The following is a 16,741-nucleotide window of genomic DNA, read 5'->3' on the forward strand; positions in this document are numbered from 1 at the left end:
CCCAATCATCTACCAGCTACTTTAGTTCACCAAGTGCGTATGAGCCACACCCAATCCACAACCGATGTTACAACCGCCCATCCAGTTTCAATGTGAGTTCACAGGAACTCAAAAGCCATGGCCCTGCTGCAAACTGTGGGTCTTTTAAATGACTGTATATTTATGCGTTTAACGTAAAGACTGCAGCTTGGTTCTATCTATATTGCAATGCTGCACGGACAACGTTGGACTCTTTGCTCTGAACCCCATGTTTCCCATCAGCCCACTGTGCAGTCACAGGGTAACGAGTTTTAGGAAAGCAGATCTCAAGTTACAGTGAAACTCACTGGACTTCCAAGGCAGGGGCAGTAGCATCTTGGGAAGTGAAACTCTTTCTGAATGTGAACGTCTTGTATGTTCGGCTCTACACTTTTCTGTGTTTCCTAACCTTTCCTAAACCCAGTTCTTAGGAGGGCAACATGAAGGCGTATTAGGGAGACCCGTTCTTAGCATTTTTAAATGCCCTGCTTTTGGGAACCACGGAAGTTCTTTCCTCTCCCAGCAAGCTCTGTGTTGTTTCCATTCTTGTAGAGTTAGAAAAGGAAACCTAACTTTGAAAATGCTCTGGCTTCCTTATTTCTGCTGAGAACTCACAGGAAGGGAGGGCACCTTCAGAGGCGCAGGACATTGCTGGGCACTGACACAAACATACAAAGCGCCTTCAGTGCATCAAAACTGTAGCAGCCAAAGCTCAGGCTACATGTGACTGCTGCATAAGTTATAATTTATAAGCATATCACTCATTAAGCTTAAAAACAATTTTAGATAAATGCAGAAATTAAACTCTATGCCATAGGATGTCACTATGGTAAAGGATTGTTGGAATAAGTGTACCAATAAGCCACACGAGATGCAAGTCAATTGTTAAAATGCTGTCATATACCATTCCTGTAACCTTGTGCAAAAACTTCAGCTTTCTATGTTTGGACTAGAGGCCTGGTGCTGAAATTTTTGTCCCTCAGCCCGGCCTGCACCCTTTCCAATCTGGGACCTCTCGGGGGATATCCCTCTCACAATCCGGGACCGCTGCCTCCTAACCACTTGCCTGCCTGCCTGCCTGATCGCCCCTAACCGCTCCCCTGCCAGCCTTGATGGACCCCAACTGCCCTCCCCTGCCAGCCTTGATGGACCCCAACTGCCCTCCCCTGCCAGCCTGATGGCCCCCCATGGCCTTCCCCTGCTGGCATGATTGCCCCTAACTGCCTCTGCCTCGGCCCCCACCACCATGGCTTTGTCCAGAAGGAAGTTGGACGCCTGGGAGATGGCCAGTCACCCGGCCTAATTAGCATGTTACCCTTCTATTAGTATAGATACCAGAATACCTTTAAAATCCCCCACCCCCAAATTAGGTTCCCTGAGGCAGATGGAGATAGCTTGGTCTCCCCAAATCTAAAAGGCCTCTTGACAAGATTTATCCATGTGGTTATATATGGAGGGACACAATAACAGTGGTGAACACATTGCCTTTTTTTTCTTCCTGAACTAAAAGGGAATTTATAAGGGCAAAAACACAATGAGAGAAGAGATGAAAAATGGAAACTGGAAAGTGGACACGTTAGTAAATTACTTAGCAGCTGTAGGAAATAAGAGTCCCAAGCAGGCAATAGGGAAACAGAAAGCTAATTCTAAAAGGTACAGCAATTGGCCAGTCCCGACCTCTGGCAAAGACATCACTTAAAAGTCTAAGCATTCAAATCCCAGACCCTTATTCCTATGCTGCCAGCTGGGCAGGAGCCCTCTTGGACATTCGTCTAGACAGGGTATGAATGGGCCTCCGGAATGGGCCTCCAGGTGGAACTGGGCACCACTGGGGGCAGGACTGTCTTACTGTCCAGAAGCCCAACCCTCTGACCTCACTTGGCTTCTGGACACTGCAGATGGCCCATCACCTTCAGGCAGGACATAGGGCAGTGGTCAGCAAACTCATTAGTCAACAGAGCCAAATATCAACAGTATGATTGAAATTTCTTTTGAGAGCCAAATTTTTTAAACTTAAACTATATAGGTAGGTACATTGTTATTACCTTAATTAGGGTACTCCTAAGGCTTAAGAAGAGCCATAATCAAGGGGCCAAAGAGCCGCGTGTGGCTTGCGAGCCGCAGTTTGCCGACCACCGACATAGGGAATCCACTGACACAGGGTTGTTACCAGGCACCTAAGGAATACCTCGAATGAAAGACAGAACTCAGAAACAGGAAACAACAATTTGGAGAAAACACTATCTAGAACTTGGGGCGGGGGGGTGGGGGTGGGGGGTGTCCAAAATTGCACCCTTAGCTTGGAAACTAGGTTGCAGAAATGAAAAACAGACTTGGAATATGGAGCTGAGAAAGTGTAACGATTTCAGGAACAGAAAACAGATAGGAGGAAATAAATGAAATACAGAGAATTGAAATTTCTAAACTTTAGCCAAGTGTCCCCTCTTCTGCATACTGCTAAAAAAGCTAGAAACTGGTGACAAGGTTGCAGGCACAGGCACGCCCTGGATGAAGTCTGGCACCATTATTTACGAAAAGCTTTAACTAGCACCTGGGACTACATTCAAGCAGATCCCACTAGTTCACTGCAAGGTCATCTTTTGCACTCTAACTTAACCCTTTTTCTACTGCCAACACACCATCACTTCATCTGTCAGTGGCAGATTCTTAATTCACCAACTTCCCATAATTGATCCACTGCTAAGTTTCTCACTAAGCCATCAACTGCAAAGGCTGTTGACAGACATAAGCGATATTATGGTTGAGTTCGAATTTGAAAAGACCATTAACAATGGAATTGCTTCTGAAGCCAAAGTCCACAACACACAAAGTGAGCATGTTGGGCAGAGAAAACCTTCTATTCACTGCCAATAAAAATGTTTGCCCAGCCCATTTCCAATAAATCAAATCCAAATCCTTCAACTGTGTAACACTGAGTCTGAGTACCTTCAGCTGGAGTGGCTTCATGTTCCCCTACCTATACTCCTTTCTGGGCGAAAATATGTACTATGATTAAGACACATGTAATATCCACAAAATTCCTCCATACATTTAAGAGTAGGAACTGCTACTTTTCAGATTAGGTTTAACTTGCCCAAATAATCATACATGACCAGAATTTCTTCAAACTCAGAGCCCTTTCCTATTTCTGTCCTTTCCCTGCCCCTAATTAGCAAAGCTGGGAAAATGTTCAGCCCAAATGATCCATGACCCAAATCTGATTCGCCCCAGCAGAGAAAAAGCTCCAGAAATTGTAGCTGTAACATACTTTTGCTAGAAAATACAGCGACCTTACAGCTGGTAGCTTATTGCTTTAAAAACAGGTAGAGACCAGCCCCCAGCAAATGGCCAGTAAAGAACAGAACTGGTTTTCCTTACTCCTGGCCATGCCGAAGGCCTCCACCTGCAAATACCTAAACCAGTGATGGCAAACCTTTTGAGCTCGGCGTGTCAGCATTTTGAAAAACCCTAACTTAACTCTGCTGCCGTGTCACATATAGAAATTTTTTGATATTTGCAACCATAGTAAAACAAAGACTTATATTTTTGATATTTATTTTACATATTTAAATGCCATTTAACAAAGAAAAATCAACCAAAAAAATGAGTGTCATAGGTTCGCCATGACTGACCTGAACCATACTTCTACTTTGCCTTCAGGGTAGACAAGAATTACTGTAACTTGGATATGGACTTATTTTCTGATTTCATACTTTGAAGCCATTAAGCAAGCATTCTTTGTTGGTCAAGTTGCTAACTAGAGGAAATTTTAACTCCCCTATTCAAGGACCAAAAGACTGCAGTGTGACTTTTTCAACCCAATATTTGCACTGAATGGTATATCATCTGTGCTCATGTTTACTTGGAATAACTAGGTCAATTTATAAATTATTTCACCTTGTCTAAGTTTAAAATTGTTAGGAGGCTGATCAATTAATGTGCCTAGAAAATGTGGCTGTAAGTGTGTGTGTGTGTGTATATGATTTTATCAAAATCTTCATTGTTCCTTCTGTAATGCCCAGCATCATTTTACCAAATTCAGTTTGTTGCTCTGTAATAAAATAAGATTCTGAAATAATGCTCAGCAAGCTAATATCCAAAGCTGATAAGGAATTTTAACTTTCTTTCACAATAGAAGCCATCAAAATAAAACGTAAGGAGGAATAAAAAACATTTTATCTGTGTATTCAGAATCACACACAAGTTACCTTTACAGTTCAATTTACTATATAGAAATCATTTGGGTTTTATAGTCAGTTAAATTCTGAACCGAGATTACAATATTGTAAATTAAAAAAAAGGTTGTTACATTAATTTAGTACTTTTTTTAGCATAAAAATTGAAATACATAAGTTCAAACTTCAGATTTATGGCAAACAGTCTTCAAATACAATACAGACATTTCTTAAAATTACCGTATCGTTCACATGTGATTTTGCAACTCTTGAGCTGTTATACATAGAACAGCTCAATTGACACTCCATGAAGCTCAAGGTTGTATAGTCAAGCCAAAGACTCAAAATTGTAACATCTTTTAAAAGATCTGGCGTTTCTGGACCAAAGCACAATATGCAAAAAAGGTTGGGAACAATTCCTCCTCCTTATTTCGGTTAAAAAAAGTTGCATGGTAGCTTGGAATTTTGCATAAAACCCCGTATTATACCTTGGTAAAGTCCAAGGTATAAGATGACAATGGATTGGGGTCCTAAATTTTCTCATTAGTAGAACCCATAAAATTCAAATGGGCATTAATCAAATCAAAAAATATTAAGCACCTACTGGTTTAAGTGAAATTTATTGAGATTCATGATCAATTTCTTTCCACCTTGAAATCAAGGTGTAAAAACCAGCTATTAAGTGCATTCCAAACTTCTCCTATGTAGCACAGGTAGAATTTTCTGTCTGTTGGCACCAAAGTGAAGTCACATTTCCTCTTGGGAGACAGAAATTCTACATCTGAACATAGAGTAAGTTAGGAAAATATGACCCCTGTTGTTTATTTTATTACTATTATGATTCTGAGATCTAGGATTACTAATATACTAGCAGTGAACAATGCAAATTCCTGGCAACAACTGTCAGATAAGTGACCCTAACTCCCTTCCCCCCAATCACCATAAAATTTTAGTATGAAAAGAATTAAAAGCATAACTAAGCTGAACAAATGGGGAAATAAGAAACTAATCGATTGGCTAAATAAAACAAACCCCTAAAGTTTGAAATCACTGCAAACTGAGAAATTGGAAATAGGTGTGATTCCCCCTCAGCCCCTCACAACTCTGAAATTAAATAATATTCCATGCAAGAGTATCAGGTTTCTGGATATAGATGTAGCCCTTCTTTAAGTTTTAGTGTGCTGCAGAGTTTTCTGCAATTTTAATTTTCCTCCCCCCAGGTTATTCAGAGTATTTAATAGAATTGTCCATCTCAGCCAAAAGATTTGTGATTCAAAGATTTACTAAGTTACTCTATGCATTCTATCTATACAGAAACACCTATTATTACAATTGGTTTATGCAGGATTAACATTTTTGGTGTTAAAATTGTTAAACATCATGCTTACTGCACATCAACTCTCCATGATGCATCTGAACTTCACAATGAAACATTTTATTTAAATTACTAGTTAAATAACTGAAATGTACTGAGTCAAACTAAATTTAAGTGGGCTATAAAAGAAAATAACCTTCAAAACAGTCCATATACACATCTATTTCAAAACTACCTTTGCTAGCTAGCCCCTTTCCCAAAGTTTTAGCCTGAAAAAACAGTAAAATCTACACAAAATTTTATTGCAATCATACAAGGGTTACATTAGGTCAAATACAACAAATACTATGATGCAATTTTACATTTATTAAACTACAGTTCAAAGCACAAATTTACACTTTCTAAATACACTAAACGCATCTAATGAAGTCACACTGGTCTTCCACTGACATCTGATATATCTGGGTGAAAGACATTAACTTTACAAGACTTTAAACACAAATCCTTAGTATAAAAACTGTGTACTTGTATGTAAACGATTTAATGGGGAACCCAATTAATGGGCTTCCATCTCCACTAAGTCATCCATTTTGTTGCATATTTTATTTTAAACGCTTAAGGGGCAGAACAAACTGTTAAGTTTAAATCTGGATACATCATCTAAATTTCCCAATTAACCCCCAATGAATTATAGATGAAAGCTGTTTTTGTCTGGTCCCAAATAGTTATTACTAGTAGTTTGTTTCCAAGAGAATTAACAGAATAAGATTGATTGAATTTTTCCCACACTGGAATGTAGACCAGACAAGCTTAACCTGCAACTTCAGATCTAAAGAAGCGTTCGTTAATGCCTGTTTTAAGCTTCAGTGGAAAAACTGTCTTCTTGGCTCAGCTGGATGCAAGAAGGCACAAAGAAGAAGTTCTTCATCGTGTCTGAAGTAATTCCAGCATCTTGCATCTCATACCTACATAAGAGATAATTCAGAATTTATGCACAAAGATCACCGAACTACTTACTTAACAGACAATAAAATATCTTTCAATAACCCTTAAAAGATGAATGTTTTGCTATTACTTTAAGTTATGCACTCATCACAAAATTAAAATTAGTGCCCAGCCGGCATGGCTCAGTAGTTGAGCATGGACCTCTGAACCAGGAGGTCACGGTTCGATTCCCGGTCAGGGCATAGGCCCGGGTTGTGGGCTTGACCCCCGGTGTGGCATGTGCAGGAGGCAGCCGATCAATGACTCTCATCATTGATGTTCCTATCTCTCTCTCCCTCTCCCTTCTTCTCTGAAATCAATAAAAATATGTATTTTTTTAAAAATTAGCAAACATTCTGTCACCTCAAATATCAAATCTGCTTTAAAATAAAAACACCTTACCAATCACTGAATGACATCATGTAATAAATAGCTGGCCTCTGACGATCATTAAAAGCAGATGGTTCATGCAAAGAATCTGCTCCCATGTTATCAAAGATAAGCCAATCTCCCACATTCAGCTCAGGAAGAAGACACTTTTCCACAATGTGATCAAGCTCATCACAGGATGGACCCCAAAGGCTGCTTGTAAACAGAGGCTCATCGTCCTTGTATTTCTGTAGGAAAGAAAAAGTATTTTAAAGTGTAAGTTTTCACTCATGCAGGTTACTGAATTTGAGGGTAGATAAGAGCATTTTTTACTATCTCAGATCCAATGTGCTATGAAAGGCAGGTCTAGAGCCAGGATCAGTGGTAGTCCTTCATAACTCCATCTAAAGCAGTGGTTCTCAACCTTCCTGATGCCACGACCCTTTAATACAGTTCCTCATGTGGTGGTGACCCCCAACCATAAAATTATTTTCATTGCTACTTCATAAATGTAATTTTGCTAGTTATGAATCGTAATGTAAATATCTGATATGCAGGATGTATTTTCATTGTTATAAATTGAACATAATTAAAGCATAATGATGAATCACAAAAACAATACATAATTATCTATGTGTTTTCCGATGGTCTTAGGCGACCCCTGTGAAAGGGTCGTTCGACCCCCAAAGGGGTCGCGACCCACAGGTTGAGAACCGCTGATCTAAAGCAACAGACTAAAGAGTGCAGATCCTCAAAAAAGGGCAGTAGTACCTAACCTAAAGTATTTCTTCAAAAACTAGGATACAGCTTTAAAATATCAGCTCAATTTACAAACTGCCAAGTGAGCAGATTTAACATTATTTGTAATAGAACTTGCCTTGTGAACCTCTGGAATGGTATTCAAGTCCTCAGACAGTTTACTTGCAAAAGAACCATAAACACCATCATTCATATAATACACAAAGGCTGGTTCATCACTTCCGGTTTTTTCTACTGAAATAAAGAGGAAAAAATGAAGGTGAATTTATAGTAAAATGCCTAATAGTTATCATGAAATGCATATCAAATACATAAAAAATTTATATATAGAACTGACTCCTAGTTTTCACATTAAAAATTTATAGAACAGATTCCTAGTTTTCACATCCTCCTATATAATAAAAGGCTAATATGTAAATTGACCGAATGGCAGAACAACCGGTCCTGTGATGTGCACTGACCACCAGGGGGCAGATGCTCAACACAGGAGCTACCTCCTGGTGGTCAGTGTGCTCCCACAGGGGGAGTGCCACTCAGCCAGAAGCCGGGCTCACAGCTGGCGAGCACAGCAGCAGTGGTGGGAGCGGGCCGAAGCCAAGGGGTGAGGGACTGCAGGAGACCGCAGGTCAGGCTGAGGAACTCCCCCTCTCCCCTGCACGAATGTTGTGCACCGGGCCTCAAAATATTTAACTTAAAAAACCCCTACAGCCTAGCCGGTGTGCTCAGTGGTTGGGCATGAACCTGGAGGTCCCGGTTGGATTACAGGTCAGAGCACATGCCAGGGTTGTCGGCTAGAACCCCAACAGGGGGCGTGCAGGAGGCAGCTGATCAATGATGTTTTTCTCTCATCAATATTTCTGTCTATCCCTCTTCTTTTCCTCTCTCTCTAAAAGTCAATGTTAAAAAAAACAAAAACAACCCACAGATATATACTGACATAACCTTAAACAAAACTGTTAGCAAAAAAAAAAAAAAAAAAAAAAAAAAAAAAAAAAAAAGCATTACACTAAGGAAAATAACCAATGAACATATGAAAAAGTGCTCTACATCATTCATCACCAGGTAAATACAAATTAAAACTACAATGAGCTATCACCACCACACACTTACTGAATGGATAAGATAGGCAATGCAATGCAATGCAATGCAAAAAAAAAAAAAAAAATTGCCCTAGCCAGTTTGGCTCAGTGAGTAGAGCATTGGCCTGCGGACTGTGCCCGTGCCCGGTTGCGGGCTCCATTCCTGGTGGGGGGCGTGGTTCTCTCATCACTGATGTTTCTATCTCTCTCCCTCTCCCTTCCTCTCTGAAATAAATAAAAATATATATTTTAAAAAATCAATAAAGGTGGGGAAACAAGCAGAACCTGCATGTAATTTACACTGCCTGGGGGAGGGTAAAATAGGACCACCACATTGATATCTTTGAAAACCTCTATTCTATGACCGAATAACTATTCTTAATCATTTACCCAAGTATTAAGATTTGTACAAGAATGTTGTTTTATTCATAATAGCCCAAAACTGAAACTAAATATTCATTAGCAAGAGAATGTATAAACTGTATTCACAGTAGAATATTAGCAATAAACATGAAGCAAAATGGTTCAATCAGATATATTATACTGAGCTTTCTTAAACAAAAGAATATATTCTATTATCAGTGGTTGCCAACCAGTAGTCTGCGGACCACTGGTGGTCTGTGCAGTCCAAAAGGTTGGCGACCACTGTGCTATATGATTCCATTTATATGAAGTAAAGGCAGCTCAAATTAATCTATGGCAGAAAAATAATCAGAACAGTGTTTGGCGAGGGAACATAACTGAGAAAGAATAATTCTAAGATATGAAAATTATATTTTGAAAGGGATATCACTATGTCTTCATTAACTCATCAAATAACATACTTAAGATTGTGCTCACTGTATGTCAAAAAAACCCACTCCAAACCTAAACAGATACTGCGTCTAGTTCAGGGGTGGGCAAACTTTTTGACTCGAGGGCCACAATGGGTTCTTAAACTGGACCGGAGGGCCGGAACAAAAGCATGGATGGAGTGTTTGTGTGAACTAATATAAATTCAAAGTAAACATCATTACATAAAAGGGTACGGTCTTTTTTTTCAATAGTTTTATTCATTTCAAACGGGCTGGATCCAGCCCGTGGGCCGTAGTTTGCCCACGGCTGGTCTAGTTCAGTTTGTCAAACTCATGGCCCTCAACGAATATTTTTGCGGCTCAGCCAATATAACCCAATATAACGGGTATGTAAGAAACGTTTTAATAAAAATTTCATAACCTAATTTTTACAATATCCTGTTATGCATAATTATTAATAAAGAACCACATTCGCTAATGACTGATTACTATAATCGTGTTGCATTCATTTCCCTTATGTGCCTTATGCGCAGGCACACCATTTCTCTCCACTAATACTAGCAGCTAATATTTTAGCAGCTGATTGCCACATCGTCATTAGTCTTGTACTGACTTCTTTGCTGTGTGCAACAGAAAATATTTCGCTTTTGGAGAACAAGAAAAATAGGTTTACTTGCGTTACGCCTATGAATTTGTGCAGTTATTCAGTGTCTGGTAAATTAATGTTCAAGAAAAAAATATTCATTCTTATTAAAATGTTCTATTATTTTATGTTAACAATGACATTGATTTCAGCCCTTTGTATTTAGCATGTCTCAATCGAAATAAACCTACATTTCTATGAAAATGGAAGCTTTTTTTTTTTTTTGCGGCCCACATAAACTTAAACCGTGTTGATTTGGCTCGTGCTAGCCTTTGAGTTTGACATGCTTGGTCTAGTTAATGGCTTGCTGTTGTGCAGTGGTATGGATTGGCTATTCTGGAAACTCCTCCTGTGTGTTCTAGGCTTAAGCAAGTGAGAGAAAGGAATAACGGGAGCGAGGCTTCTCATTGGGAAGGGAGTTACAGCAGGGAGAGGGAGAAACCAAATGTGCGCCCTGTGGTGTACCACACAGCTCTTGATATACAAATATGTTTATTAAGAACTCAAAGGTAAAAAAAAAAGACTACCTCACTCTTGCTTATTTACAGGAAAAAAACTACGGGAAGAAATAAGTCTCCTTAATGTAGAACAGTACCTTCCTACCCATTTTTTTAAAAGTGATATTTTTAGCCCTAGCCAGTTTGGCTCAGTGGATAGGGTGTCAGCCTGTGGACTGAAGGGTCCCAGGTTCGATTCTGGTCAAGGGCGCATGCCTGGGTTGCAGGCTTGATCCCCAATGGGGGGCATGCAGGAGGCAGCCGATTAATGATTCTCTCTCATCATTGATGTTTCTCTTTCCCTCTCCCTTCCTCTCTGAAATCAATGAAAGTATTTTTTTAAAAATAGTGAATTTTGAAAATAAATAAATGATACTTTTAGACTGTCTAGATTAAAAGGACTCTGTTGGCCTTTGTTATGTAAGCAAGTACGAGGCAGATTCTCCCTGTGACTCATGTGACTAAAAAAAAACCCGCATAATAAAACACTGCTTCTTAACAAGGGATGAGAATCACCTGGGGGAAGTGTATCTAAAACATGCCTAGCTCAACATCAGCACATGAGAGTTGCATTCAGGACGTCTGATGGACATTTTGAAAAGTTCCCAAACTGCCTATAGCTGGCTGAAGACCACCCACCTATATAATCCATAAAATGTCATACAATATAATTACACTATAGTATCTGATGAATTCATCTTCAAAATAATTGGAATTATCTACTAACAGAAGAAACTATAAACTTTGTAACTTACCTCCAGAGGAAAATTTATCACTTTCAACAACTTTCTTTGCAATGATATTAACTGCAAGTGTAAATGCAGAAGACACGTAATAGCTTCCAGGTTCTGAAATGATCTTAATGCCAGATCCTTCAGGAAAGTAGACATCCAACAAAGGGCTGATAACATGATTCACCTATGGATTTTAAATCCCACATTATGGTTTCAATATTGGATTAGACAATTCAAATTAAGCCACGTTCCTGTCTAGCAACAAGGGATCAAAACTTCAAATCGATTTTTAGGTATTATAGAATGTGGAGGAGGACAGAGCAGGAAATTAAGGAGTGACATACACATGGATAAAATAACTTAAGTTATCCATGTTGTGAATTTGTACCATCAAGTAGTCTGTAAGAGCATAACAGAATAGAAACTTTTCTGTGATAAAGTTATTATGATACAGAGGTAAAAAAAATTTATTTTATTAAACTTATCAAAGTTAGCTAGGTCTTCTCATTGCCTGCTCATTTTCTTAGAATCAAATTTTAAACAGATATTACAGGCTTGCTGTAACTGGTTTGGCTCAGTGGATAGAGCGTCAGCCTGCAGACTGAGGGGTCCCGGGTTCGATTCCGGTCAAGGGCATGTGCCTTGGTTGCAGGCACATCCCCAGTGGGGGGTGTGTAGGAGGCGGCTGATCAATGTTTCTCTCTCTCATCGATGTTTCTAACTCTCTATCCCTCTCCCTTCCTCTCTGTGGAAAATCAATAAAATATATTAAAAAAAAAAAAAAAAAAAAAAGATATTACAGGCTTTTAGTTCCTGCCGCTGTAAAAACCCTAGGCTACTTACTAATCTACCACCTAAGTAGCAAGGAATAAGAGATTATTCCAGTATGTCCACCCACTGAGTTTACCTCTTCCAATTGAAATTCAGTTCCTGTGAAGCCTCCTCCAATGTCTAAGATGTTCATTGTGAAGCCAAATTCTCCCTAGAGATGAAAAATAGGGACATTTTGAAAACCCCCTCCCAGGTTGATAAATATCTGTTCTGACATTTAATACAGCAGCAAATTAAATGTTATATATGTTAGCTTCCTGATGTTGTCTGTACTGTCTTGCAGACAAGTAAATCACTAATTCTTTCACCCACTTTAAAAATGAACTGTATGGAACTCTGCTTATAATGTAAAAAAAAATAAGTACGGTGTGCGTCATAAGTATAATGAGAGTACTTCAGAGATAAAAGTGTTTTTCTAACAACCTGATAAAAATATCAAAATTTAAGGAAAAAACTTACAGCCATGTCAAACACACATCGAGCATCAGATAGAGCATGTACGTATACTTGAGATTCTTTGCAAGCACTTGAAACATGAAATCTGAAAGAAATAAAGTAATAAATTTAAAGCAGCAGCAAATTTTAGAGGTCCTTCCTGTAATTCCTTTCAATTCTCATTCACCATATTGACTTACAATTAAGTATTTACCTTAACTTTACCGAATAGTTAAAGTATTAAAAGCCCTAACCTCTAATTATCAAGTTACAATACTTAACAATGAGTTATCAGTCATGATTCATGGCTATCAGACTGGGGAAGGGAAGATTTCTGCAGAAATGGTAGAGTAACAAGTTCCACCAATAAAACTGGGCCACAAAAACCATTAATATGAATGTGTAATTTTATCTGACAAAACATAAAAACATGTCTATTGTGAAATACAAATGAATGTTAATTCAGCTGAATATTACTGACATCTGAACTTGTCAATATTACGTAAGTGACAGATTTAGAAGAGAATACTTAAATTTAATTGAAGTATGATTTTGTACTCTGATTGTGGCAGTGATTACATAAATCTGTTAAAATTCATAGTTTACCCTCAAAAAGTTATTTCCCCTCTATGCTAACTTAAAAAATAAAACTGAGTTGAAATGTGAAAACTCTTAAATATGTCAACATTGTCACCTAAAGTAGTGATTAACACCAACGATTCTTTATTCATCTTTATGAACAATTTAAAAAGCAAGATCCTGTACTATAATGGGACTAGCAATGGAATGGCAACTCAGAAAACTGGATGGGAGATAGAAGCACAAAATAGTATAAAGGATAAAGCATATCCAGTTTTTTCCTACACTAAGAAGGTAAAAAAAATTATATGTATATATGTGTGTGTGTGTGTGTATATATATATATATATATATATATATATATATATATATATATACACACATATATATATATATTATACAAAACTGGAAGTTGAATCTATGAGTTCATACAAATGAAGTCTTAAAGCAATAATCTTAAGACAAAGATTATCACCATAAAATGATTTTAAAACAAATACTCACTTAACCCCAATAATTTGGACATCAAGTTCCTTAGCACATTCCAAGATATGCCTACAGTTCTTCAGGGTAGCGCCAAACTTCATGTTACCCTCTTCATCTCCAGTATTATCTTCTGTTGCAATATGTAGTAAGACCCTAAGAGAAGGGGAAGATGATTGGGGCAGAGTTGGTTTACATCATCATCAGCACATGTGAAGCCTGAAGATTGTAGAAATTTTCATTATGTTGCCAGTGTTCCCAAATCCAGCGACGGATGAATCAAGTGAACCTAATGAAAAACAATCCTGTATAGAGAAAAAACTAGCAATTAGGGCCTAAAGCATGAAGCTTAAAAGGATGGAATTTGGAAATAGGAAGTTAAGATTCTGTTGTAGCAGCAAGGGTAGGTAAGGCTCTGTAATGAAAGACATTACTTTCAAATGAAGTCCATCAGTCCATAAATCCACCTGGAAAGACTAAATTGAATAGCAATGCCATCATTTTTTTTCAGTAAAAATATTAGGGCTTCAAATGTTTCAAATTTCTCAATTATTCTAGCCACTAACTTTCCACCCACTTATTCTGAACATTCCTCCTATTAACCTCTTATATCTAACAAAAAATTTGGGAAGCTTTCAGTTATTTTATTTGTATAAAAGCTTTTTAGACTACTGACTTAAATTTACTCGGTATTTCCTTTCAAACCATGACAATCTAGACAAAATGATGAGATCTTCAAATGATTACAAAACCACTAAAAACTGCAAATACACAAATACTGTTTTTCCAAGGAAGTTTTGGTGAATGACTGATGATGAGTGGGCAAGTCTGATAAAAACTAAATTATTCTATGGGTAGAATAAATTCTAGCAAAAATGTACCATTCAGTTTACAATTTAACACAGTAAACATTCCATCCAAATTAAGGCTTATCTTTAGAAGATCATGGAACAGAAACTTTTAGAGACAGTTCTCTAGAAAATTTCCTTTAAAAGCCCAAAAGTTTTTAGGGTGTCAATCCTATCAGGATACCTTTCTCAGGATAACATTAACATCACTTAAGAAAATTATAAATATACAAAAAAAATATGGATGATACACATTTCCAGGAACATATAACTCATTCAAAGCAAGCAAACATGCCCAGCTCACATGGCTCTGGTTGAGCATTGACCTCTGAACCAGGAGGCCATGGTTCGATTTATTGTCAGGGCACATGCCTGGGTTGTGCGGGTGCAGAAGGCAGCCGACAAGATATTCTCTTGCATCACTGATATTTCTATCTCTCTCTCCCTCTCCCTTCCTCTCTGAAAGCAAAGCAAGTAATTTTGTGCTAATACAATATACTTTTAGTATATATTGAATCCCTCTTGAGATTATTTTTGCCTTAAAACTTTTTGTTTTAAAAAATATATATTTCTTTATTGATTTCAGAGAGGAATGGAGAGGGAGGGAGAGAGAAAAACATCAATGATGAGAATCATTGATTGGCTGCCTCCTGCAAGCTCCCCACTGGGGATCAAGCCTGCAACCACGGCATGTGCCCTTGGCCGGAATCGAACCTGGGATCCTTCAGTCCACAGGCTGACGCTCTATCCACTAAGCCAAACCAGCTAGGGCAAAACGTTTTGCTTTTAAAAAGTAAATTTTTTAATTTATAAAAGAATCTTCGCCCTGACCGGTTTGGCTTAGTGGATAGAGCGTCGGCCTGCGGACTGAAGGGTCCCAGGTTTGATTCCGGTCAAGGGCATGTACCTTGGTTGCGGGCATATCCCCAGTAGGGGGTGTGCAGGAGGCAGCTGATCGATGTCTCTCTCTCATCGATGTTTCTAACTCTCTGTCCCTCTCCCTTCCTCTCTGTAAAAAAACCAATAAAATATATTTAAAAAAAAAAAAAGAATCTTGGAATGCAAAGTAAAAATATATATATGTATGTATGTGTGTGTGTATAAATAAATAATATATATATATATCACACTTCCTGTTCAAATAGAAGTGTCGACTTTAAAGAAATCCCTCAAATCACTAAGGACAACCATTCAAGAGCTACAGCCAAGAGCAGAATATATCCTTAGCTAAACAGGGAAAAAAGCTGACCAAAATGCATCTTGTTCCTAACATGACATATGTTAGGGTTAAAATGGTTATAAAAATATAGCTGTGGCCCTAATTTTTATCCCACCAACCACATCTTCATTAAGGTGAAGATTATAAATTCACGCCCTAAACTGTCCTTATCTTATCCTAACTCCACCTGAAGGGTCAGAAATAGCCAATAAAACACTAGCAATGGAATGGCAACTCAGAAAATTGGATGGGAGATAGAAGCACAAAATAGTATAAAGGATAAGCATATTTAGTTTTTCCCTACACTAAGAAGGTAAAAAAAAAATTCTATGTATATATATTTAATATACAAAACTGGAAGTTGAAGCTATGAGTTCATAGATTCTATATAGAAATTTTAAATAAGTTAAAGTAATTATAATACACCCCACTGCTCTACATAACTGCCTCCTTTTCCCAGGATAAGACAAACCCAAACCCTAAGCAATGAAGATAATCTACCCAGGTACTAAGTTTTACACTTACTTGGCATTTGGATGATTACGTGCAATTTTCTTCAATTCGACTTCACTGTCACATGTCATGATGTTCACTCCAACTTTTGCTGCATACTTTATCTGAGACACTTGCTTGCAAGGACTTATGTAAATGATGTTTTCTGGAGACACACCCAATTCTTGCACTAAAGCCATTTCGGTCTGTAAAAATAGATGTTAAATAGTGTCATCTAAAAGGCAAATTTTCCATTACTTTTCACTCAATTACTACCTTATATTTTTATTTAGTTTTTGTTAAATTCAAGTTACATGAGGTTAAATTAATATTACATAATGCCATAGTATATATTCTGGTAATCCTTACTATACTACCCTGTGTTAAAACCTTTTAAAAGGTATAATTACCACCAGAGAAATTTCTTAATTTAGAATATTACTTGTCATCAGAAGTTACTTGGTCTAGCTAGGTCTAGCCTAAGAAT

General features: G+C 37.9%; 1 protein-coding gene across 7 annotated transcripts in view; it reads right to left on the minus strand.

The window, feature by feature from the left end:
- Positions 1 to 4,172: 4,172 nt before the first annotated feature.
- AZIN1 (antizyme inhibitor 1) overlaps positions 4,173 to 16,741 on the minus strand; it is a 37,299-nt gene continuing 24,730 nt past the window's right edge. For 4 of the 7 annotated variants that reach the window (XM_036337959.1, XM_036337961.1, XM_036337960.1 and 1 more), the window contains 8 exons: positions 16,288 to 16,460; positions 13,717 to 13,851; positions 12,658 to 12,739; positions 12,275 to 12,349; positions 11,389 to 11,551; positions 7,739 to 7,854; positions 6,895 to 7,109; positions 4,173 to 6,473 (listed from right to left, as the gene is read on the minus strand). In XM_036337959.1, the coding sequence (XP_036193852.1) occupies positions 6,365 to 6,473; positions 6,895 to 7,109; positions 7,739 to 7,854; positions 11,389 to 11,551; positions 12,275 to 12,349; positions 12,658 to 12,739; positions 13,717 to 13,851; positions 16,288 to 16,460 (1,068 nt within the window). In that variant the 3' untranslated portion in view covers positions 4,173 to 6,364. The remainder of the gene's footprint in view (positions 6,474 to 6,894; positions 7,110 to 7,738; positions 7,855 to 11,388; positions 11,552 to 12,274; positions 12,350 to 12,657; positions 12,740 to 13,716; positions 13,852 to 16,287; positions 16,461 to 16,741) is intronic. The other 3 variants (XM_036337963.1, XM_036337965.1, XM_036337966.1) reach the window with 2 other exon arrangements.

The sequence above is a fragment of the Myotis myotis genome, unplaced genomic scaffold, assembly GCF_014108235.1.
Source record: "Myotis myotis isolate mMyoMyo1 unplaced genomic scaffold, mMyoMyo1.p scaffold_m19_p_16, whole genome shotgun sequence".
NCBI classification, from domain to species: Eukaryota; Metazoa; Chordata; class Mammalia; order Chiroptera; family Vespertilionidae; genus Myotis; species Myotis myotis.